The 25613-nt window shown below is 41.1% G+C and overlaps 1 protein-coding gene across 2 annotated transcripts in view; it reads left to right on the top strand.

Moving 5' to 3' along the window:
- LOC127425592 (regulating synaptic membrane exocytosis protein 3-like) overlaps positions 1–25613 on the top strand; it is a 115985-nt gene that overhangs the window by 35946 nt on the left and 54426 nt on the right. For both annotated transcript variants that reach the window (XM_051671726.1, XM_051671727.1), the window contains exon 2: positions 3927–4226. In XM_051671726.1, coding sequence (XP_051527686.1) covers positions 3927–4226 — 300 coding nt within the window. The remainder of the gene's footprint in view (positions 1–3926; positions 4227–25613) is intronic.

Raw genomic sequence — 25613 nt, 5'->3', positions numbered from 1 at the left:
CTTTCTGTTCATTTCATTTTCATTTCAAAGCAGTGTTAGTGCAAATCCAGCTCTAAATTATGATTATTATCACTCAGGGAGGCAGGCAGATTCATTTTCAAGAGGGATGACTGCCGCAGACAGAGAAACACTTGAGTTGATATGAGAAAACGCACATCAAAGAGCGTGAAGAATGAAGAGGAGTGGGAGAGGGAGCGTGAGAGTAGAAACAAATATGCAGATGATGCTCACAAAGAGAAATAAAGATAACAGCTGGCTTACACTTTTTTCATTCACTGTTTTAATTCAGCAAGCAACTGAACTTACATCTGAGGAGAGCACACAGTGGCCTTTTCTCCTGGAGAAGCCTGATTTTATTTGTCAGCTCACTTACACTCTTTAAGATGTCATCCCAGTCCATCTTGTAAATAATTGCACCTGTGAGCCTGAGCATTTCATGCTGTTAAAAGCTAAGCTTAGCCAGCTGAGGAAGTATGAGCGACAAATCACTATTCTCAATATTTTTCAGCCTTTTGACACAATTGAATATCTCAATATTCATCTGTTTGTGTGTGTATGTGTGTGTGTGCATGTGTGTGCGTGTGTGTGTGTGTGTGTGTGTGTGTGTGTGTTTCATTTCAACCAAACGGCTGTTTTTGCAAAGTAGATTGAAAATATGCTTTAATAAAGAAAAATAAAGTAAAAAAATAAATGCAACACTGTTTGCAAAAAGTTTTCTTTAAATGAACACTAGGAAGAATTATTTTTAATCATTTTTAATTATAGGCACCAATGTAACACATAGTATACAGAAATATTTACCTACTGGTACATATATTTTTGGGTCAATGATGTGACGTTAATTTTTTTACAAATATTTTTTATATCCAGATCTATTACATTATTCAAAAAATATTAGAGCTGTCAGAATTAACAAAAAAATTCTTAATCGTGATTCATGCATTTACAATTAATACAGCATAAATCAGCATAAACACTTGTTGCAAGGGCGGAAACTTTGTAATGTGTTTGCTTGGAGTTATTACACTGATGGACACACTACAAACACACACAGCAGTGATTCAGTGTCAGTGATAAAGTGGTGGGGAATGGAGCTCTTAATGCTATTTGATTTATAAAACCAGCCCAGGTGGGACTTTTGATAGAAATCAAGTCGTTTTTAATGTTTAATGTAACTTGAATTAGAGCTATTTTAGTGCATTTCTGTCTTTATACTGTGGAAGGCTTTGTTTGGAAAATGTTAATAAAGCATTATATTGATACATATTGTTTTGTTTTCTTTCCAAAGATGGAAACAAATGCATTTGGACAGGAAAAAAATATAAAGTGTAAAATTTCAGCACTTTCTAAATCTGTGATTAATTGCGATTAACTACAAAAAATTATGTGATTAATCGCGATTAAAAATGTAATCAACTGACAGCACTAAAAATATATATAAAAATGCAATTCACAAAAAACTATTGCTTACACCTCTTCTATGATGAACATATTTTCAAATACTGAGTTTAAAGTCATTTTGATATTTTTCTGAGGCTTAAAGTAAAAAATGTCATGTGGTGTAACCATCTAGAGAAAAAAGGTAATAAAAGCTAAAATTCTTGAAAAAAGATATGTTGGCATGAGTAGTGCAGAATAATCTTTTATTATTATTTCTTAAAAATAAGCAATGAAACAATTTAGTTTAAAAATATGATTAATATTTAAAAAGAAAAAAAAAATTGTGGATTTTATTGGATTTTATTCGATTTTATAAGGCTCAGTAGCATCCGTGCGTGGACCACATGACTGAGAAACAGATCATCACCGATCCTCCACCAAATTTCACAGTGGATGCGAGACACTGTGGCTCGAAGGCCTCTCCAGATCTCCAGCTAACCATTAGATGACCAGGTGGAGGATTGGTAATGATCTGGGGATGCTTCAACAAGGATGGAATTGGGCAGAATCGTCTTTGTGAAGGACGCATAAATCAAGCCACGTACAAGGTTATCCTGGAAGAAAACTTGCTTCCTGCTGCTCTGAAAATGTTCCCCAACAATGAGGATTGGTTTTTCCAGCAGGACAATGCTCCATGCCACACAGCCAGGTCAAATCAAGGTGTGGATGGAGGTTCACTGGATCAAGACTCTGTCATGGCCAGCACAATCTCCAGACCTGAACCCCATTGAAATCCACTGGAATGTGATCAAGAGGATGATGGATGATCACAAGCCATCAAACAAAGCCGAGCTGCTTGAATTTTTGTGCCAGGAATGGCATAAAGTCACCCAACAACAATGTGAAAGACTGGTAGAGAGCATGCCAAGAAGCATGAAAGCTGTGATTGGAAATCAGGGTTATTCCACCAAATATTGATTTCTGAACTCTTCCTAACTTAAAACATTAGTATTGTGTTGTTTAGAATTTTGTTTTCTTTGCATTATTTGAGGTCTGAAAACACTGCATCTTTTTTGTTATTTTGACCAGTTGTCATTTTCTGTAAATGACAATATTTTTATTTGGAATTTGGGAGAAATGTTGTCAGTAGTTTATTGAATAAAACAAAAATGTTCATTTTACTCAAACACATACCTGTAAATAGTAAATCCAGAGAAACTGATAATTTTGCAGTGGTCTCTTAATTTATTTATTCTTTTTTAAATGTATTTATAATTTTTTGCTTATCTACCCCGCTACGTACATATATTCCTCTTTGTTGGTTAAAATTCATTTGTACATATTAATATATCCTTGTCTGTCTGTCCTTTTGCACTAAGGGTAGCTGCTGCCTATTTTGCACATATTAAGCCTACCTCACTGCAGTACTTGCAGACTAGACATAACTTGCACTATAGTAACTACCTAGAATAGTTACTGCCTCACACAACTCAGTATGGGTGCCTGCACACATCGGAATTATTCTGCATTCATTATTTATTGTTTATTGTTGTATTCAGTATGTGTACTTATTTATCATGCACAGTGTTGTTTTGTATTGTTTTGTATTCACTGTTGTATTCAGTGTTGCACTAATTTATGTGTCTACCTGTGATGTCTTGTAAGACATGTTACATGTTAAATGTTATGCACTGTGGTCTCAGGAGACACTTTGTTTCATTTCTTCTCCTGTACACAGAAGGAAATGATGATAAAAACCACTTGACTTGACTATTGTCATGTGACAAAAAACATAAAACAGAGAGGACCCCTTAAGACCCTCAAGACCATGTGAAGTTAAAAAAAATTATACATATTTTTTCGTATCGTTAAATATCAATATTTTGTCATTTTTATGAAAAGTTACATTTTGTTAAGGTCATATGGAGCAACACTGAAAATTATTGATATATATATATATATATATACACACACACTTATGTTTAAAATTATATACACACACTTAAAATTAATTAATAATTAAGATTTGTACATTCTCATGTATTCAAGGGGCAAGGAAATTAATACCTTTTACTCGATGGTTACACCACATGACATTTTTAAAGTCATTAAATCCATTTTTGTAGAAAATGTTTTAAATGTTTTTCAAAATTTTGTCAAATCAGTATGGACACAAAGATTAAATTTCTACAAAACATGTTTTCTCACTTTTAACACAGCCAAAAAAAAAAAAAAAAAAAGAAAAGCTGATTAATATCATCATGATATTTACAATGTTAGTTAATTCTAAATCTGCAACAAAATAATATTTAATACGCTGTAAATATGTAATATATTGCACAGCCATAAATGCCGCCATGTGATGTTACAGAGACAGTCCCCCTGCATGGTTACATGTCAAAGATCTTGCAGGGCTTGAACTTTTTAAGTCTTTTTAGTTATCAGCCCACCGCTGGGCTACAACAGTGCAGCCCACTTCTAAAGAAAACATTGTTTCATTTTTGAATTATTCATCATGTGCCAACCTCTGACTTTTCTCCCACTAGCTTCCTCTCAGCCTCAGTCCAGCCCTGTGCCCAGAGGCTTGTGTAGAATCATGATGCTCAGCAGCTCAGTGGATGTACCCAGCCCAGGGGGGATGAGCGAAGTGGCGACCAGGAATGTGTTGCGCAGTTCCAGCATCAGTGGGGCCATGTACAGCTTGGAGAAGAGCCCCAGCAGCACGGGGGCTGATGCCACAGGCCTGGCAGGAAACAAAAAGCGTCGCTCCAGTCTGGGAGCCAAAATGGTGGCTATTGTGGGGCTGTCACAGTGGAGCAGGAGCACTCTTCAACTCAACCAGCAAGGTTTGACATTTTCTGTCTGGTTACTCTATCTACCTTAGTGTTCTGTGTCATACACAGTTGCCCTAAAAAGTATTTGGACAATATTACATACTTTAAGCTTCCAAAAGTGTCAAATACTACTGTATATTCTTGTTGTTTCCTTTGCTTCTGTTCACTTTCGCTGTCACAACATGAACAATTTCATGGCTTAGTTTGTCATTTCTGCATGCTGTGTAGTATTTCTACTTCACTTCCTTTTTATTTTGCTTTCCTTAACCAACTGTGACAAGACAATATGTTGGTTGTTCGCTTTCTATTTCTGTTTGTTGCACTGGTTAGTCCTGCCCACTGTGAATTATAATTGGTCCAAAATCCCACATAAGGTGGTGTCCCACTAGCCTACTCAAAACAACTTGATTTTGGTAGCGACTGTCAGACCTACCTACTGTTTATGTCATAATCTCTGTATTATGGGGCGTTCAGACCCAACACAGTTTTACAATACGCTGAAAAAAACTGATTTTGTAGTGAAGTAAATATAGCAGAAAAATTTAAGTATTTTCTACATTGAATAAGTTAGTTTACGCATGAACTTAAAAACATTAAGTAAATTTTACAATTGTGCTCAATTCAAATGTAAAAATTATTGCTCTAGCTTTTAAGTAAATATTATTTATGATTGTTTGTTATCTTTACTATCATGTATCAGTCCTAATGTAGAAAATATTGTCATAATAATTTGCTAATTTGAGTACATTTCACAGGTAAATAAAATAAGTACATTTTACTTCACTTTTCGAAGCTGTTGTTTCCAGTTTGCAAGTTGATTTATACAGTTTTTATTGTTCATTTTGTTGTTATGTTTGGTAACTTCTTGTTCCCTATCTGTCACTCACTCGACGTTGTGTCGATGTAGTGACACTAGGGGTCACTCTTGGGAGCCCCAAACACCTCTGCTTTTTTGAAAAAAGGCCAATGAGAATTGGCGAGTGGAATTTGCATGCCACTCCCCCGGACATACGGGTATAAAAGGAGCTGGTATGCAACCACTCATTCAGATTTTCTCTTCGGAGCCGAGCGGTTATATTCATTGAGCTGAATTCATTCATTCACCTCTCTCTGCTGGATCTTACGCCGCATTTCAGCGGCTTCTTCCCCTCTACATCTGTGGTTTGCAGAGAATGCCCCTGGATGCTCAGGACATTTAAAAGAATATATTCTAAAAGAGTATATTTTCTTTCTGAAAGAGCGGCACACACGTCTTTTTAAAGACGCGTCTTTTTAAAGATGTCTTTTCGTTTGTGTGTTATTCCTGGTTGCGGTCATTATCTCTCCGCTTCCGACGGCCACGATCACTGTCTTACATGTCTGGGCACTGCCTATGCGGAGACATTGTTCATGGATGAGTCATGTCCTCATTGCGAGAACATGACCATGGCAACGTTGCAGTCACGGCTTGCTTTCGTAAGAAAGCGGCTCCCCGCACTGGTCCTTCTACCTACGAGTTTGAGGGCGTGTCGGTTAGCACTGGGGGCGATTTGGGGACATCAATGGGACCACCTCTGCCGGGTATCCCCCCACAAACCTCCCATTCCCCAGCACACTCGCTTGCCCCGATCGGGCTCTCGCACGAGACTGGCGGCTCGTCTCAGCGTGAGTTCGACTTCTCGTTCGGAGCTCCAGAAGACAATGAGTTATCAAGCACAGCATTGGAGAGCGGGCTCATCCAGTCTGAAGCAGCGGCTTCGGCTCGGCATCCACCTTTGGGAATGGTCGCCCAGCCTCATACCGACGTGGAAATAACGGATGTGCTTTCCCGGGTGGCCACGAGCGTCTGGCTAGAGTGGAACCCTCCACTCTCCCCTGAACCCTCGCGGCTCGACGATCGGTTCCTGGGCACGGGGCACCAGCCACGCCCCACCCCGCCCCTGTTTCTTTCTTCCCAGAAGTGCATGAGGAGCTGACAAGATCATGGGAGGCACCTTTTACTGCCCAGTCCCAGTCTTTCAGCTCCCCTGCTCTCGCTACCCTTGATGGCGGAGCGGCCAGGGGGTATTCGGTGATCCCCCAGGTGGACAAGGCGCTCGCGGTACACTTGTGTCCGCAGAGCCCCACCACGTGGCGTGGGTGCCCGAGACGCCCGTCCAGGGCCTGTAGGTTTACGTCGTCCCTGCCGGCTAGAGACTACGATGCTGCTGGACAAACCACCTCCGCCCTGCATGCCATGGCTCTCCTGCAAGTACACCAAGCCAAGGCGCTAAAAGAACTGCACGAGGGTAGTTCTGACCCGGGATTGATGCAGGAACTGCGCTCGGCAACCAACCTTGCTCTCCGGGTGACGAAGGGAACGGCACGGTCTCTCAGGCAGGCGATGTCCACCCTTGGACTTGGTCGAGATGGGAGAAGCGTACAAGGCACGGTTCCTTGATGCCCCCATTTCCCAGGTTGGCCTGTTTGGTGATGCCATCGAGGACTTTGCCCAGCAGTTCTCGGCGGTGAAGAAGCAGACGGAGATTTTACAACATATTCTGCCCTGGCGTGGCTTAAGACCCCGCACACGGTCTGCTCGTTGCCAAGGGCATCCTCCTGCAGCAACAAGCCCGCACCTGTGGACCGGCTCTGGCGTGGAGCCCTCTGCAGGAAGCAGATGCCACCCGTCTCGCGGCCGGCCGCTAAGAACCTGAGGAAGGCTTCGAAGCACCCCCGAGATGGGCAACCCAGGGGCGAGGAGATCCACTTCTCTGGGGCTGGTCGACAGACCACTCCATCACCCGATGGAGGCCCGGGAGGAGAATCTTTTGTCACCGCATGCCCAGGAGGCTGCGGCACCCAAAAACCTGACGAAAGAATGGTTCCCTTGTCTCCTGGGTCACATATCTGGTGCGCACGGCTGTTGTCACGTCCACCGTCACATTTTGGCAGGTATGGCTCTGCAGCAGCGGACCCCCCGCCCCATGCGCCCAGCTGTGGCACAAACGCACCCACATGGGATTGGTTCCAGTGGACTACGGGAACGAGATTCCTCCTTGACCAAACTTATGGTGGGCGGCAGGACCAAGGTAAGTGCTTCGATGTCCCTGGACTCAGCACAGCCACAGGGCTCGAGTCCCCTCAACGTGGCATCTCGAGCTCCGCCCCGCAGCGAGGCCCCACCCGCCGGTACGTCTGACACGATTATCCCATTGGTCCCCCTCACCCGGAGTTTGGATGCGTGGCTCGCACTTTCCAACCCGTCACAATGGCTGACCCAGACCGTCCGACTCGGCTACGTGATTCAGTTTGCCAGGCGCCCGTCCAGGTTCAGCGGCGTCCGCTTCACCTCGGTGAAGGGTGAGAACACCGCTACCTTGCGTGCGGATATTGCAACCCTCCTGAGCAAGGGTGCGATAGAGCCTGTCCCTCCAACCGAGATAAAGAAAGGGTTATACAGCCCTTACTTCATCACCAAAGAAAGGCGGTGTGTTGCGACCAATTCTGGACCTGCGAGTACTGAACCGGGCCTTGCACAGACTCCTGTTCAAGATGCTGATGCAAAAACACATTCTAGCAAGTGTCCGACATCTAGATTGGTTCACGGCAGTAGACCTGAAGGACGCGTACTTCCACATCTCGACACAGACCCTTCCTGTGGTTTGCCTTTGAGGGCCAGGCGTACCAGTACAAGGTCCTCCCCTTCAGCCTGTCCTTGACCCCTCGCGTCTTCATGAAGGTCACGAAGGCAGCCCTTGCCCTGCTAAGGGAAGTGGGCATCCGCATTCTCAACTATCTCGACGACTGGCTGATCTTAGCTCACTCTCGAGAGTTGCTATGCGGACACAGGAACCTCGTGCTCTGGCACCTCAGCCGACTGGGGCTTTGGGTCAACTGGGAAAAGAGCAAGCTCTCCCCGGTTCAGAGCATCTCTTTTCTCGGTCTGGAGTTGGACTCAGTCTCGATGACAGTGTGCCTCACGAACGAGAGCGCGCAGTCGGTGCTGAACTGTCTGAAGGCGTTCAGACAGAGAACAGCGGTTCCACTGAAACACTTTCAGAGGCTTCTGGGGCATATGGCATCCTCAGCGGCGGCCACACCACTTGGGTTGTTGCATATGAGACCGCTTCAGCACTGGCTTCGGACTCGAGTCCCAAGATGGGCATGGTGCCTCAGGACACATTGCGTGACCATCATGCCGGTCTGTCGCCACCTCTTCAGCCCTTGGACCGACCTGGCATTTCTACAGGCAGGGGTTCCCCTAGAGCAGGTCTCCAGGCACGTCGTGGTTACAACAGACACCTCCAAGATGGGCTGGGGCGCCGTATGCTCTTGGACTGGCCCACGGCTGTGTTGGCACATCAACCACCTAGAGTTGTTTGCAGTACTGCTCGCCTTGCGGAGGTTTCGGCCATTGATCCAGGGCAAGCACATGTTGGTTCGGACGGACAACACAGCGATGGTAGTTTATATCAACCGCCAAGGCGGTCTACGCTCCCATTGCATGTCACAACTCGTCCGCCATCTCCTCCTCTGGAGTCAGCAGCGCCTCAAGTCGCTACTAGCCGGGCGACCTCAACACTGCAGCGGCCACGCTGTCATGTCAGGTTACCCTCTAGTGAGAGTGGAGACTCCACCCTCAGGTGGTCTAGCTGATTTGGAGTCGATTCGGTCAAGCACAGGTAGACCTGTTTGCTTCCCGGGAATCCTCCCACTGCCCGCTTTGGTACGCCCTGACTGAGGAATGCGTTGGCACACAGCTGGCCCCCTGGACTACGCAAGTATGCGTTTCCCCCAGTGAGCCTACTTGCACAGACCCTGTGCAAGGTCAGGGAGGACGGGGAGCAAGTCATCCTAGTAGCACCCTACTGGCCCACCCAGACATGGTTCTCGGATCTCATGCTCCTCGTGACAGCCCCCCCTGGCGAATTCCCCTGAGGAAGGACCTTCTTTCTCAGGGACGGGGCACCATCTGGCACCCACGACCAGACCTCTGGAATCTCCATGTCTGGCCCTTGGATGGGACACGGAGGACTTAAGTGGCCTACCGCCTGCGGTGGTAGACACGATCACTCAGACTAGGGCTCCCTCCACGAGGTGCTAAATGGTGTTCTTCCCGACGGGAAGACCCCCAGAGATGCGCAGTCAGATTGGTGCTTTCCTTCCTGCAGGAGAGGTTGGAGGGGCGGGTGTCCCCCTCCACCTTGAAGGTGTATGTAGCCGCTATTTCGGCTCATTACGATGCAGTAGATGGTAAGTATTTGGGGAAACACGACTTGATCATCAGGTTCCTGAGAGGTGCTAGGAGGTTGAACCCCTCTAGACCGCACCTCGTTCCCCCGTGGGACCTCTCTGTAGTCCTTCAGGGTCTATGGAGAGCTCCCTTTGAGCCCTTGGAGTCAGCTGAACTCTCTTTCAAGACTGCCCTCCTGCACTCACTTCCATCAAGAGGGTAGGGGACCTGCAAGCATTCTCTGTCAGCGAATCGTGCCTGGAGTTCGGTCCAGGTTACTCTCACGTGATCCTGAGACCGGGCTATGTGCCCAAGGTTCCCACGACCCCTTTTAGGGATCAGGTGTTGAACCTGCAAGCGCTGCCCCAAGAGGAGGCAGACCCAGCCTTGGCATTGCTGTGTCCGGTGCGAGCTTTACGCATCTATTTGGATCGCACGCAGAGCTTTAGAAGCTCCAAGCAGCTCTTTGTCTGCTTTGGTGGACAGCGGAAAGGAAGCGTTGTCTCCAAACAGAGGATCACCCACTGGGTCATTGACGCCATCGCTATGACATATCAAGCTCTGGACGTGCCACCCCCTGCGGGGTTACGAGCCCACTCTACCAGGAGTGTAGCGGCCTCCTGGGCCCTGGCCAGTGGCGCCTCTTTGGCAGACACCTGCAGAGCAGCGGGCTGGGCAACACCCAACACCTTTGCAAGGTTCTACAATCTCCGGGTTGAGTCGGTTTCATCCCGTGTAGTGGCAAGCACAAGTAGGTAAGTTCCGGGACAGCTGGCCGGGTGTACCACTTGTGCATAGCGCCTTTCCCCTCCCTTGAGGGGAAGATGTGCGCTCTTGACTCCCAGTAGTGTTCACAGACTGTGATCCCTGGATGACTTCCTCCTTAGCCCTGTGGCAGTCGAGTTTGCGGAGAAACTCGCTGTCGGCTCAGTAAGTGCGTAAGGCCCTGTACTGAGGTAGGTGCTCTGCATGCGGTGGTTCCCCATACGTAACCCCATGTGTTATATCTTCCGTAAAATCGTTTCCCTCTTGGTAAACTATGTCTTCCTTGAGCAGAGGGCCCTCTGCTCCAGTCGCCATGCTTGTAGAAACTCCTCCCCCCTTGGGTAGGACCTACCATGTGACTCTCTACATGACATACTTCCGACAAGATTCGGTAAGACCATGTGATGTATTTCCACTTGAAGTACCCCCCTTTTCTCTGGGCGTGGTGTGGTCTCCGCGGTGCCTTCCCATTGCGAGTGACACCTCCCCCCGACGTGGGCACTCACGGATCCCAGTCTGTAAACAAAATTCCACTCTTTTTTGGGAGAAAAAAGGGAAAAGAGGCCTCGGCTGGGCAGTCGACTTGTTCCTCGCTCATAGCAGCGTTGCGGGAGGTTACGTGATGGCCTGGTGCGCTAGCTAGGAGGCACACAGCAGTCTGCCCGTCACATACCGCCAGTTCACGCAACACTGGCATTTTGTATAGGGACCCCTAGTGTCACTACATTGACACAATGTCGAGTTAGTGACAGATAAGGAACGTCCTGGTTACTTTCGTAACCTCCGTTCCCTGATGGAGGGAACGAGACATTGTGGTCTCGGCTCCTCAGCACAAAACCTGAATGAGTGTTTAAATACCAGCTCCTTTTATACCCGTATGTCCGGGGGAGTGGCATGCAGATTCCACTTGCCAATTCTCATTGGCTTTTTTTCAAAAAAGCAGAGGTGTTTGGGGCTCTCAAGAGTGACCCCTAGTGTCACTACATCGACACAATGTCCCCCAATGCTGCTATGAGCAAAGAACAAGACGTTTGAAGTTAATGTTCTACTCGAAATTAACCGTTCATAATAAAACAAAATTATCTGTTGATTGTTATCATCATCATGTTTTGTGCACCAAGTGTTCAGATCTGCGTTTGTAGCTCTGAATTTTGAGTCTATCGCCATTAATGCAAGGTGATATTGTTGAATAGACTACATAGCATGCATTAAACTTCCCTGTGATAGGTGTCCATGTGTCATGTGGTACATGGCTAAGTACATTAAAAAGCATTGAAATACTATTTAATTTGAAAAAGCATGGCTTAATTTAGTATTACATTGCTTTAGTAAAATGTACAAGGAGTGAGTATTGCAAAGTAAACATTACTTGAGAATTTCTCATTTAAAGCCACCAATAATTGTGTTTAGCCTTTACTTGAAAATATGGTCTGTTAAATTTACTAGCAATTTCTGCATGGAAACTGTTTCCTAGGATTTTTTATGTAAACCGTGTAAAAAAGTAAGATGCAGAACAACAAATAGAACAGAAAGATGTATTGAGATGTGATTTTAACAGTTGAAGTTGTTTTTAACCTGACACTGTGTCTGAAAGTCGCAGTGCTCCTGCCCCAGACACTAAAAACACAGTGAGACATGACACAACAGTCAAAGAAGTCCGTTCAGCACATTTTTACATTGAATAACAATTGAAAAACAGTGTGAACAGATGCAAAAACACGTTTGGTTTGAACGGCCTCTAAGAATGGTAGAGGGGTGACAGACATTTCTCTCCAATTTCTTGTTATGGATTGCCAAAATAAGAACAAGCACAACACAAAATTGGGATGGGCTCTTCTTACTTGGGCCAGTAAGCAACCACCTAACAACCACATAGAAGACTACATAGCAATGCCCTGACAACCTCTCACAACATTCTAGCATTTGCAAGCAACACTCACATTTTTATTTTCAGGAAATGTATAAATCTACAGTAGTCATCGTTTCATGTCTTAATAGGTACATACACAGGGAAACCCTTTCATTTGCTTTGCCTTGACTGGTCTTTGTGCATGTTTATTTGTGGCTGCAAGATATAAAGGCTTTGTGTTACTCAAGTGAGCGTGTGTTGAGAGTGCCCTGCTCTTAGTCAAGTGCTAGAACAGGCTAACCTTCCTATCACCCTGCATGACTCACGGATGACTGGATGTGTGGCTGAGTAATACAACATAAACATGGCTTCTCCCAGGAATAAACCTTCATTTTAATTCCATTATTTAATATTTAGGTGATGAAAGAAATACAGAGAGAGAGAGAGAGAGAGAGAGAGAGAGAGAGAGAGTCTTGCTGAGAGTTTATTATTTTTTTTACACAGTTATTGTTATACCTTTTTAGTTTTATTCATAGCTTTTTTTCTTTTGACAAAAAAGTCGTTTAAATTACTCTGGCAGGCAAAAGTTTGGAATAATGTTCAGATTTTGCCCCTGTGGAAAGAAATTGGTACTTTTATTCACCAAAGTGGCATTCAGCTGATCACAATGTATAGTCAGGATGTTAATAACGTGAAAGATTTTTCATTCCTCAAAACAATGATTGACTGATGAGTTTCTAGAGAAAGCTATTGCATAATGTGGCAACTCAAAAACAAACACAAAGACAATGTTAAGTTTCATTTAACGAACCAAATAGCTTTCAACTGTGTTTGATATAATGGCAAGTGATTTCCTAGTACCAAATTAGCAATTTAGCATGATTACTCAAGGATAAGGTGTTGGAGTGATGGCTGCTGGAAATGGTGCCTGTCTAGATTTGATCAAAAATTACTTTTTTCAAAGAGTGATGATGCTGTTTTTTACATCAGTAATGTCCTGACTATACTTTGGACATATTTGTCTGAACTAAGTCTAAACCTTCTTAAAATAAATAAATAAATAAATACCACAGCCATCAAAATAGATCTGAATTTTAATATATTCATTATACTGCATTGTATAGACTATTGACCTACAGTATAACCACACAAGTGTGCTAATAATAAACTCAGAAAATCAGACAATTCCATAGGAAAATTAGAGCTTCTGCATTATGATTAAGTTTTCTTCCAACTTGGTCCATAAAATGAAAGTTAATCCATTAAATATAATAAAATATAAGGGTGTTTCTACAACGTTGGGCAATTTTATGTCCCAGGGGTTAATTTTTAGTAAAACAAAAAGATTTCATTTTTTTTCTCTCTCTCTCTGTGTTATATGAAGGTCACATTAAAACTTATAACTTGAAAGCTTTTTACCAGGCCTTTATCACTTCTTTTTGGTACTTTTCAAAAACCTTTTATGTATAGATTTTACCCTTATAGCTGTGTCCCAGACACAGACTTTCAATTTTAAACTATGAAAATCCTTTAAAAATAAATAAAATAAAATAAAAATTACATGTTTAAAACTATGATAATCTTAACAAAAAGTGAGATAATTGTGGGAAAATTATTTCTATACATTTAAAAAAAATGACAACTGTCCCACAGTTGTGGTGTCATTTCCTCCACACCAAACAGTTTTGCCCATAATAACGTTTTTCCAAAAGTTAATGTACTTTTTAAACAAGTCAACAAAAGTGTCAGTGAATAGCATGCTTAAAGGAATATTCTGGGTTTAATACAAGCTAAGCTCAATCGACAGCATTTGTGGCAAAATGTTGATTACCACAAAATATTATTTCGACTCGTGCCTCTTTTCCTTTAACCCCTTAAACTCTAAAGGGGGGGGCGCTATATCGCGAAAAAAGTTTATGCTTAAAACGTTAAAGTATCCGTATACAGAAGTCAGGCATATGAGGTATCATTTACTTAAAATAACAAAATAAGGCCTCTAAACATTCGCATCGAAAATTAGCGCCCCCTAGAGGTAATGGGGAAGAAATATTTATATAAAAATAAAAGTCCTTCACATAGCACATAAATGGACAAGTCATATATCAAATGAAAGCTCTCATTCTCGGGAATGTGACTGTACAGTTAATTGTGTTGCCCTAATACCACAGTTTGAAAGATTTTAAAAAGCATCACAAAGTGAATATGATATCTGTAAGTCATCAAATACAAATGTCTCTTTTATGCTCCGATAACTGCTGCTGTAAGCCCCAAATAGTTAAAAACGTTATATCTTCTTTTACCTTTGGAAGTTCTCTAAAAAATGAGCCATTGTTTATGTGAGCCATGTCTGTGAACTTGCCTGGCTTTAATAATTCAATACTATATCTTAGATATCCAAAACAAAATATGCCACCCAGAAGGAAAAGCATGCTAAACAAATCATCAGAAAAATATGTTTTCTAATATTGATGATAAAATATATATCATATTATATATGTTATATATCACCTCAAAGGAGAGGATCTCAGCTTTCTAATGACACCTAGATTGAGTTTCTAGTCCACTCAGAGGCTAAGATATTCAATGAAACATCAAGGGTGGGCTTGAACTGAAAATTAGACTGAATGTCTATGGACGAGTACATCTGTGAGGGCTAAAATGCATTAGAGTGCCACCTACATTTCAGATCTGTATATTGTGAGGGAATGTGATAGAGAAAAAAAAATCTTTTTTTCTAGTGCTTTCTGCCACCTAGATGAAAAAAATTTGACTTTACAAAGTGAGGTTGAGTGAATAGAGCCAGAATTACATGTTTACAAAGTTAGGACAACAAAAAAAAATAAAAATGTTCAAAAAAAGAAATTCTGTTTATCGTAAGATTATAAACACAAACAATATTATTTATGAATAATTGGAGTCTTTTTTTATTTTTTATTTGGGTGGTTCTCTGAAAAATGAGACAAAATTTGTGCAATTTGTCCAAAGTATGAGTGAATAATGAGCTTTTAAATTTGAGTGTGAAAAATTGCGGGTTACAAAAGCGAAAATCAAGGTTACAGTGAGGTACATACCATGGATTGAATGGGGCCAATTGGAGGGTTTAAAGGCAGAAATGTGAAGCTTATAATTTTATAAGCTATTGTATAATTACATTAATTCTTCTGTTAAAACGTATGTATTACTTGAGCTGTAAAGTTGTTTAAATCGTAATTTTTTACAGTCATTTTAGGGTTTGTTGACATTACATCGTCATGGCAATGAAGTTGTAAATTTGGCTATAACTTTACACAGAAAAGGTTAGTAAGTGATTTTATCACACTAAAATCATGTCAACATGCATATTGTTTATGTCTTGTGTCTATACTTTTGAAACTATAAGTATTTTAACATTTATGGATTGCCCCATTTACTTCCATTGTAAGTGTCTCACTGGAACCCCGAGTTTTCTTTTTTTAATAATAGGATGGACAAGTCAAAATACATTTTTGTGGTAATCAGTATTATTCCACAAATGCATTGAGCTTAACTTTCAATCAACAGTATTACTGAACCCAGAATGTTCCTTTAAGATATAATATAAAGCAAGTGATATTTGAAGAGCACAAAGAAAATTCAAGGGAATTATCCAACCTGGTCTCATAGTGAAAATGTAACTCTATATAAATTTTTGCAAAACTTGTCATACATGTCTCCAGGTACAGTTCCTGGCAGTTTCCAGGTGAAATGAACACTAGAGGGGCTACAACAACTGTGTGTTTTAAAGAGCTGTTCAGCCGTGATGACAATTTCACTCAAATTATGAATTAAATGGCTGATTATGACTTCATAAACACTTATTTTTCTCTCTATTACTCAGACCCTGCTATGTTATGATATCGAGACACTTTAACACATTTCTTTGAAAAAAAAAATTTTTTAACGCTTGTATGGCAGACCCACCTATATATACACTTATTCCAATCTGATTAGCTTGTTTGGTAGCGCACCTCATAGAGCATTGACCTTAGGACTCAGAGGACTGCAGTTCAAAACCAGACAAGGACTCAAGCTGACATGTGACAACAGATACACAGAAGTGACACGAATTGACGTGGTTGCTTCAGAAAATGTGCTTTTCATTTCGCTTCTGCATTTTAAAACACTGTCGGTTAAGATTAAGTGTTGGTTAAGGGTAAGGATGTCTGTTTTGTTAAACTCTCATTTCTCTTTTCGGAAACTATTAGTTAAGTTTAGGGTAAAGTTTTAGGTTAGGGAGGTTCGTTTTATTAAAACCACCATCTAAAATTCACCTTAAAAACCTTATCTAATTACAACCTCATTTTGCTCGGTTTTGGCGCCCCCTGCTGGACATTTCACTTGAAAAGTGCAGCCAAACATGTTGTGAAGCACGTAATTTCAGTTTTGCAAAAACATGGCAATGCTCATGTAAATGTCATGAGACCAGGCTGTAAGCAGAATATTGTTATTGGTCATCATTTCCAATTAAGCTGTAATTTTGCCAAATTATGCAAAAATATGTTGTATTTATGGTTACATGTAAATTACATACAAGTAATTCATACTGAAAAATGCAACGTATTATTTAAAAATACACTAACAGCAGCTATATGAATTCCTTTGCATTGCATTTAATTTTAATTCTACTTCCTTATATTGACATTCACATTACAATTCTGCATCATGTTTTCTACCTCAATTTAAATTCAAATTCAGGGAATTGAAAAGGCATTCAAATATTCTGCATGCTGCACAACCCTGATCTCTTGATCCCTGATCTCTTTTTTTGACTTCTATGACTAGCCTATGTGCTCTCCACAAAAAAGCATGACCTTTTCAGTATGCTGTCCTGTCTCTGGCTCTCCCAGCAGGGCTAATGAGACTGAGGAGCTGGCTAGGTTTGTGGAAGGTTTAGGAGGAGCTCTTCAGTTCCATGGTTCAACTGTCTGGGGCATCAAGGCCAGCACCCCATCTGCCCTTATCCTGGATAACTGCTCTGCTTTGCTTTGTCACTTTTCCACTTCCACTCACCCTGGATCCCAGCCAAGCAATTTAATCCAATTCTTAGGTTCAAGTCTTGATTCTGCTCTGAATCAGTGATGCGGTAAATGCAGTTGCAGTCATTTTTACCATGCTATAAGCTCAGGGAGAGAAATTGAGTGAAGAAACACAATCGTATGGGTCCTTGACTGACAAGACTGATAAACATATTCATTCTTGATTCATGTGTAACAGCTTTACTTTTTTATTTAGACATACATCCTGATCATTGAATGATGCTTCCTTTGGTTAGCTGGATAAATTTAATGATAACTTGATATAATCCAAGATTTTTCAGATCTTCGAAAAAAGCTTAAAGTTTAGCTGGCTGATCACCTTTTATAAGCCTCAAATAAAGCCTTAGTTATAAATTAATCCTTAGAATAGGGTAGGACTAGTCCATGGACTGCCAACATATTGTTCAGTGACAGTCTGATGTAATGTAGGGCTGGGTGAAATGGCAAAAAATATTATCACAATATTTGTTTTCATATTGTTCAATAACAATATTCATCACGATATACATTTCTTACCATTACTGCTGGAGGAAATGCATTCCACATGTTTGTTAGAACTCAAGAATTAACGTTTACAAGTAAACTCCAGAGGGTGAGGTACCTTTAAAGTGTACTCAGTTTAGGATTTAATCCTACATAAGTGTGTGTGACCTCTCTACTCTGAAGTTTCGCCAATTTCATTATCTTCAGCTGACGTTTGACTCTACTGAATGACTTTCTTTTGACGCTCCACCAGGGGTGCCATAACGTGGGGGAAGATTAGGATGATTCTAAGGGCCCTGGACAGGCAAGAGGCCCAGCAGAGCCCCCAAAGACTTTTTTTGCATGATTTTGTTATAAATGGTCACTTTGCACTGGTTAGCTAAAATGAAGACTGTTCTTTCTTAATAATAATAAAAGATGATCTAGTGTGTGGGATGACTGGTATCCCCCTTAAGATGTTCAGTGGTTTATCCCAAAAGCGTTTTTAAGCGTTAAATGCGCTCCCCATCTGTACAGCGCATGGCACGCTTGTAAACCAGGCTTGACTGGATCATTAGTGGACGTGTCAGCGCTATGGATCATGAAAAAACATTTAACTAAATAGTACATAAATAAACATAAATAAACAACAATGGTGTTGATGTCGGAGTTGCTGTTGTGTTCCATCAATAGCTGAATTGCATTGTCAGTGCTGTCTTGTTCGGTACACAACGAACGAAATCATATTAGCCGGATAGATAGCTAGCGGCTACCAAGCCTCAATACCAGTTTTCATGACAGCAAGGCTATGTAGCCATTAGCCTGCTAATACTTCCTAACTGGCTGATTTCATGGCTGTGATTCAGTTTTTGTGCATATAACTTTGCCGAACTTTTTGCGTTTTAGCAAGACATACCTGATCTGAACATCTAGATGTAGATCATAGGCAAAATATCGGAAAGTACTCAAAAGTTTATCATCAATATCATTTATGATATTTTTACATATCGATGTTGTTTTATCACCCAGTCCTAGAATGATGCATAGGCTATTGAATAGACTATTGACAATTAAAAGATCAGATTTCCTAGCTGCTACGCAACTTCCGGGAATCAGGGTACACAGGTTTTTACCAGTGTAATGGAAAACAAAATTTTATTTGAAAGATACCAGGTTAAACCATGCAAACTGATCACTGTGAATTCGTCAACAGAAGGTTGAAAGTTCTTCTGTTGAAATCAGTCTGTGCATACCAAAATTTGAATCACTGCCCCAGTGGCCGAAGCTGGAAGTGTGTGGATGTGTGTGAGCTCCAGTTTCTGAGTGAAATGTCCACAAAGTGGTGCCAAAAACAAGTTGTATTTTTAGTTGTAAATGCTATATTGTCAAAAAGAATGCATATTTTATTAACTATAATAAATATTTTTAAAAAAGAAATTTTATTGTGAAAATCAGTAGCTTTTTTTCCCACTTTGGTCTATTATGGTGGTATGACCAATTTCAGATTTGCCTGTCTCTAAATGGAACATAAAAGAAAATGAACTATGTCATTTTATTTACTTGTCGGTCAGACAGTAAATCAATGTGGGATTCTTGGACAGAATAAGCTGCAAAGTGGACCAGATTTTATACCAATGAAGCACAACAGTCGGGTTCTTGAAGTAAAAATCATGGTCATTGTCCATGAGCGAATTGATTTTTAAAGATAACTTTTAACTTTAACTTATAACAGACCTACTGAGAGCTCCCAGGTTGTTAATCGATGGCTCTGTTGAAGCCATCTTTCTGCATTATTTCAACTTTATAAAAAAAAAAAAAAAAACTTGTTTAATAGCATAAAACCTGGAGAAGAACTACACTGCCTGTGAATCCTAAAAAGAGAAAAGGTCCACCAGTCAGAGAATCAGGGCCAACAAAGTACACCAAAAGAGCTCTGCAGCGACCGCCCACTCCCATGATGTACTGTGAATGATGCAATTTAGTCTAAATTCCGTAAATATTTATAAATATATCTAAATATTTTACAGTAATCTTCTTATAATCTATACTTATAAACAATAACTTTAAATCAAAAGTACACAGTCTTGTATCTTTGTCTTTTAGTTCGACTTTGAAATACTTCACCTCATTGCTGGTTGGTTTGGTTCATGGCTTAGAACTCTTTTATGAAGGATTTTATAAAAATCCCTATGGAAAAAATGAATGGGAAAAATATGTTCAAAATCAACACGGCTGAAAAAGTAATCGGGCACTGTCGCACTATACAGTCAAAAGTCTGGCTATATGAGACTATGGTGTGACTAGGTAGATCTGAAATGCAACTGAGAAGGTTTCCTCATTTCTCTCTGTCATGTATTTGCAAACGATACGCTTGGACCATATGGGTGAGTTGCTGCCATGGTACAACATGGCACCTTCACATTACAGCAGCACTCAATCGCTCTGGCAGATGAGCATCGCTGGCACTCGCTCTGTCTCCATGGCGACAGTGAGGCAGCTTCACATGACTTTTCTGAACCTTGTCTTTATTAAAACACAGATGACAACACTTCTTTCAAAATGAGCTGTCAATCTTTTCGCTGCGGGGCCTCTGTACCGAGGGTCATCCTAATGAAGAGAGTGCTGCTATATTTAGGCATCTCTGAATGTGACACTGAGAAACAGAGAACCCCTCAACAACATGAGGGTGAGGAAATTAGGACAGAATTTTCATTTTTGTGTGAACTATTCCAATTCTTCTTAGTATTATTTTATTCATACCTGAAGCATGTGTTCTCCAGTGCTGACTGCAATGAAGGAAACTGCAGAGTATTAGCTTTCTCACAGGTTAGTGGTCGCATAGATTTTTGTTTTACATTAACAAGCTGAAATTAGCAAATTACACGTATTGTTTTATTTCTTTGGTGAAAGGTGTTTGTGTAAAAAGCCTCCTTCTTAGTTCTGCTTGGTTTCACTGCCTTCAGTCAAGATGTGTCATTAAAATCAATTTGGACAGCTGCTACATGATCCAGATGACACATTGATCAATGTATTGATCACAGGAGTCAAAGCAGGTGTTGTTTTCCATGTAGTGTCTTACATTTCTCTGCTGATAGACATCTCTTTCACAATAAGCCCAGCAGGGCTGAACTTCAACGGGGCTGAACAGCTTACGTTCCCACCAACAAAGATGACATTAACAAAATGGCTTTAAACAGTTCTTGGACTCTCATTCATTGGCTTTGTAATTGTGTTTGGGCTACTTCAATAAATTGAACGTTTAGTGGTCTCGTAACTTCCCTGCTGAATTTCCATGCTGGTCTAAGCTGGTTTATGATGGTTTAATGCTGGTCTAGCTGGTGGACCATGGATTTTTGAGCCCCTAAAAGACAAGAAAGAACAAACCCCAATTCCGAACAGTATGAAAAATGCTAATAAAAACAAAAATGAGTGATTTGTAAATTATTATCACCCTTTGCTATATTGAAAGCTCTACAACTACACATTATATGATGTTTAAGCCTGTGAATTTCATTGTGTGTTTTTTTTTTTTTTTTTTAATGTACAGTAATTTCAAATCAGATAATTGCAACACGCTCCAAAAACGTTGGGACAGCTGAGTGTTTACCACTGTGAAACATCACCATTTCTCCTAATAATACTTATTAAGCATTTGGGCACTGAAGACACAAGTTTGTTAAGTTTAGAAAGTGGAATTTTCCCCCATTCATCCATTATGCAGGTCTTCAGCTGCACAATTGTACGGGATCTTCGTTGCTGGATGGTGTGCTTAATAATGCACCACACATTCTCAATTGGAGACAGGTCAGGACTGCAGGCAGGCCAATCTAGTACCCACACTCTCTGCTTACACAGTTGTCCTGCTGGAAAATGCAGGGGCGTCCCTGGAAAAGACGGTGCTGGATGGCAGTATATGTTGCTCCAAAATTTGTTCATATCTGTCTGCATTCATGGTGTTCTCACAGCTGTGCGAGATACTCATGCCATGGGCACTGACACATCCCTGGCCCATACAGGCACTGGCTTTTGGACCTGATGCTAATAACAGCTTGGATGGTCCTTTTCCTCTTTGGCCCGGATAACATGATGGCTGTGTTTTTCAAAAACTTTTTAAATGTGGACTCTTCGGACCAAAAAAACACAGTTCCACTGTTCTACTTTCCATCTAAGATGAGACCGAGACCAGAGAAGTCAGCAGCACTTCTGGACAGTGTTGATGTAGGGCTTCTGCTTTGCATAGTAAAGTCTTCATTTGCATCTGTGGATGCAGCGGCGAATGGTGTTGACTAACAAAGGTTTACTAAAGTAATCCCAAGCCCATGTTCATGATATCCACTACAGATTAAATTTTTTAGACAGTGACATCTGAGGGATCAGAGATCACATGCATTCAGAAGTGGTTTTCGTCTTGCCCTTTACGCACCGAGATTTAACCATATTCCTTGAATCTTTTAACTATATTGTGCATTGTAGAGGGTGAAATGCCCAAAATCTGTTCAGTTTGTCTTTGGGGAACATTGTTTGTATGGGCTCAAAGTGCTGGATTATTTGCTGAAGCATCTGTTGGCAAATTGACAGGTCTTGAATGATCCTTGCTCTTGAAGGACTAGACTGTTTTGGAGGCTCCTTATACAGTATACAGTACTATGACACAATTGCCTCACCTGTTTAACATCTCCTGTTTCACATCACCTTGTTATTTTAACTCGTCAAATTGTTATTAGTTTTAAATTGCCCCGTCACAATTTTTTTGGAGCGTGTTGCAAACATCTGATTTGAAATGACTGTACATTTTCAAAAAACAAAACAAAAAAACAATTAGATTCACAAGGTAAAACATCATATTATGTGTAGTTGTGGTGCTTTCAATATAGCAAAGGGTGAATATAATTTACAAATCACAACTTTATGTTTTATTAGCATTTTTCATACTGTCCCAACTTTTCGGAATTGGGGTTGTAATATAAAAGTTGTCCAAACAACTTGTGCACGATATTCTAAGTCTCCTGAAGACATATGATAGCTTTGTGTGAGGAACAGACAACAATTTAAGTTGTTCTTGACTGAAAATCTTCCCCTTAGCCACAGCCCTCAAATCTCATTTGGAAGCAATAAACCATTTCAAAGAGAAATTTGTTGGTTTGGGAAATGATGTCTTTGTTCTGAGAACATTTCCTGTTAATTGTCACCCATTTAAAACAACAGTGGGAGGCGCTTCATTGATAGTGACTTACATCAGTAATGTTATCAGTAATTAAAATTCAGATCATGTTGTTCAGTGACTGGATGCTTTCTAGATGCATTTCTTGATTCCAGTTATTCAAAGTGCCACTGGTTCTGGCATGTTTCATAGCCAATCGTGTTGCACAAAGTTGAAATATGTGGATATGAGCATGAGATTTGAAAGCAGCAGGGATTATCAGTGAGTAATGACTGAACTAAATTTGGTCTGTTCCTCACACTTAGCTATTGAATGACTTCAGAAGAATGTAAATACAGTGCACAATTCATATGGACTATTCTTATGATATTTTCATTTCAATTTTGTCTTTTTAGAGCTCAACAGCACCCATCCCCATTCACTTTCATTTTATGGGAAAGAGCTACATGAAAATGCCTTTTGTGTTCCAGGGGAATAAAGTAATGCATATTTGAAATGACACGAGGGTGAGTAAATGATGAAAGGCTTTTCATTTTTGGGTGAACTATCCCTTTAATGTCTGCCCATTTTCATTAGTTTCAGTTGAGTAACAGGTACATCTATGGCAGCATTTCCTTTTTGGAACTCGCCTTTATTCACTGCTATTCTTAGCAGGTATAAGATGGTGCTAGTGTGCAGTGTGAGGTAGAAAGAGCATCTCCGACTCTGTAAGCTCTGACTCATCCTTCCACAGCTCCAACCCTGCTCTCCTGGTGAGCCTTGCACTCCCAAAAACAGCTCAGGCACAGGTGGACAGCAACTTTGACCCTGCTATAAATGTGCAAAGCTCCCAAACAACTGTCCCAACTGTCCCCCAAAACTGAAACTCAGTAGTAAAGTAATTCTCTGATTTCATAAGGGATCTGCAACATTTACAAAGTCAGATCCCATTGTTTACGTGTTCAATCGTTCAAATCATTGCTTGTTGTTGTTGTGAGTCATTCTGCTCTGTTCCCTGTTGAGTTGACTCAGGGCTCAGCACATTGTTGGAAATATTTGTGGTCTAAAAAGCTGAAATTCACTCTCATTATGTGTGTAATCATACGTCCCTGAGAGTTATTGGTTAGCAGCCAGCCAATGACATTTTCTTTGACGTCATCTTGATTAGTTGAACTCTCTTTGTGAGACCTCTGTTTTCACTGGCATCACTGTCTGTCTCCAGTCTCAGAATCGTTGTGATGATCTTGGAAGCTGTTATGGAGCATTTATTCCCCCTTACCCTCTTTTAACCCTCCATCTCCTCCTATTCCCTTTATATGTTAACACAGTTATGAGCTTCCAACAAACACAAATAATCTCAATGACCGACTCTATGTTAAAAATGTGTTCTTCTCATGAGAGATGTGAGAAGATCAATCACAATGTATTGGCAATGATTTTACTGATGATATAGAATTGAGCAACATCATAAATATCTTATACCAGGGGTCTGATGAATGCTTGATTCTGATTGGTTGACTCAGTCTGACCACGTCCAGCTCTCTGTGGTCAATACCCAGTCTGTCCAGTGTCTAGCGTCCGGCATCCAACCTGACCCCTGTCCAGCGGCCGCCATCCAACCTGACCCCTGTCCAATGGCCACCACCCAGACTGACCCCTTTCCAGTGGCCGCTACCCAGATTGACCCCTACCCAGTGGCCACTGGTCAGTCGTTCCTGTTTCCAGTCAGATCCTGTTTATGTATTTTCCTGTTTTTTGTTTTGTTTGTTTCCTCTCCCCCATAAGAGTTTTATTTTGCTTGTTTGTTTTCTGTTGTTTAATAAAATCATTTATTTTTCACTCATTCCTGCATTTGGGTCTTCACGTATTCCATGACAGAAGAGCATCCTTGCACTCCCTCTCTCTTTCTCTTTTGCTCTCACTCTTGTCTCACACACACTCATATGCTGACACACATACATACATGTGCACACACATGCGCGTACACAGACAAACACACGCACATAGAGACTCGAGTCGCATCCAACAAACTGTATTTGTTTTGTTGTACAAAACAAATCCAGATGGGACCTGTAATAAGCTGTATTTACATGACTCGCTGGAATGAAGCATCAGCGTTTCCTTCTTACCGGACAGTTCGGATGAAGTATCATTTATGTGCACAGTGTCAGCGCTCAGAGCAAAGCAAGACATTCTCAGCAGCACTTTTCATGTGGAGCTCAAAGCGGCACGAATCATGTAAATGTGGCTTCACGATTGCTGTTGCAAAGTGGATAGCCACAATTAATTATGGGATTAATCACAATTAATTAATTAATAAATACCATAGAAGGATGTCACACAAGCAGAAAGGTGTATCATGCCACCTAGTGTACTGGAATAAAATTGCTTTTCGTTAAGAGCCACCTATTGTTCGGAAGTGAATTTGCTTTTCATATAGCCTAAGAAAAAAGTGTCTCTGCCTTGGTGTGAAAAGACCTTTCACCTGCAGTTTGCCTCGCAAATTTGTCTAGGATTGTGTAAATAGGAATTTAGAAAGACGAGATAGCTCTTTAACTTTTTGCTTTATCATGTTGCATCTTGTTAGGACATTGTCTAAAACAATGCCTTAAAAGATATTTAAACCAATGAGGAGTGGGATTTATTGGTTAACATTAACCAATAGCCTGTGCAGCCTAGATGACATCAGATGAAAAAGAACGTATTTTCAGAGGCGGAGCACTTTATTACATTTAATGAAAGATTGCAAAGACAAACATTTTCTATCTTTAAAATTTGCACAATAAGACTAGGAAGTTGTATTTAGAAGGTAAATTGGCAGGGGTTAAATTGGGATTTTTGAGTAGGGGGAACCCTAGCACTTGTAAATAGAGTCAATTTTGATTGACCATAACCCTCCCTAACCCACATTGAGTAAATGTTACTGTTCAGCATA

Source organism: Myxocyprinus asiaticus, chromosome 34, assembly GCF_019703515.2.
Source record: "Myxocyprinus asiaticus isolate MX2 ecotype Aquarium Trade chromosome 34, UBuf_Myxa_2, whole genome shotgun sequence".
In the NCBI taxonomy this organism is placed as follows: Eukaryota; Metazoa; Chordata; class Actinopteri; order Cypriniformes; family Catostomidae; genus Myxocyprinus; species Myxocyprinus asiaticus.
Note: the sequence above shows the minus strand (reverse complement) of the source record. Positions and strands in the feature narration are given on the sequence as shown.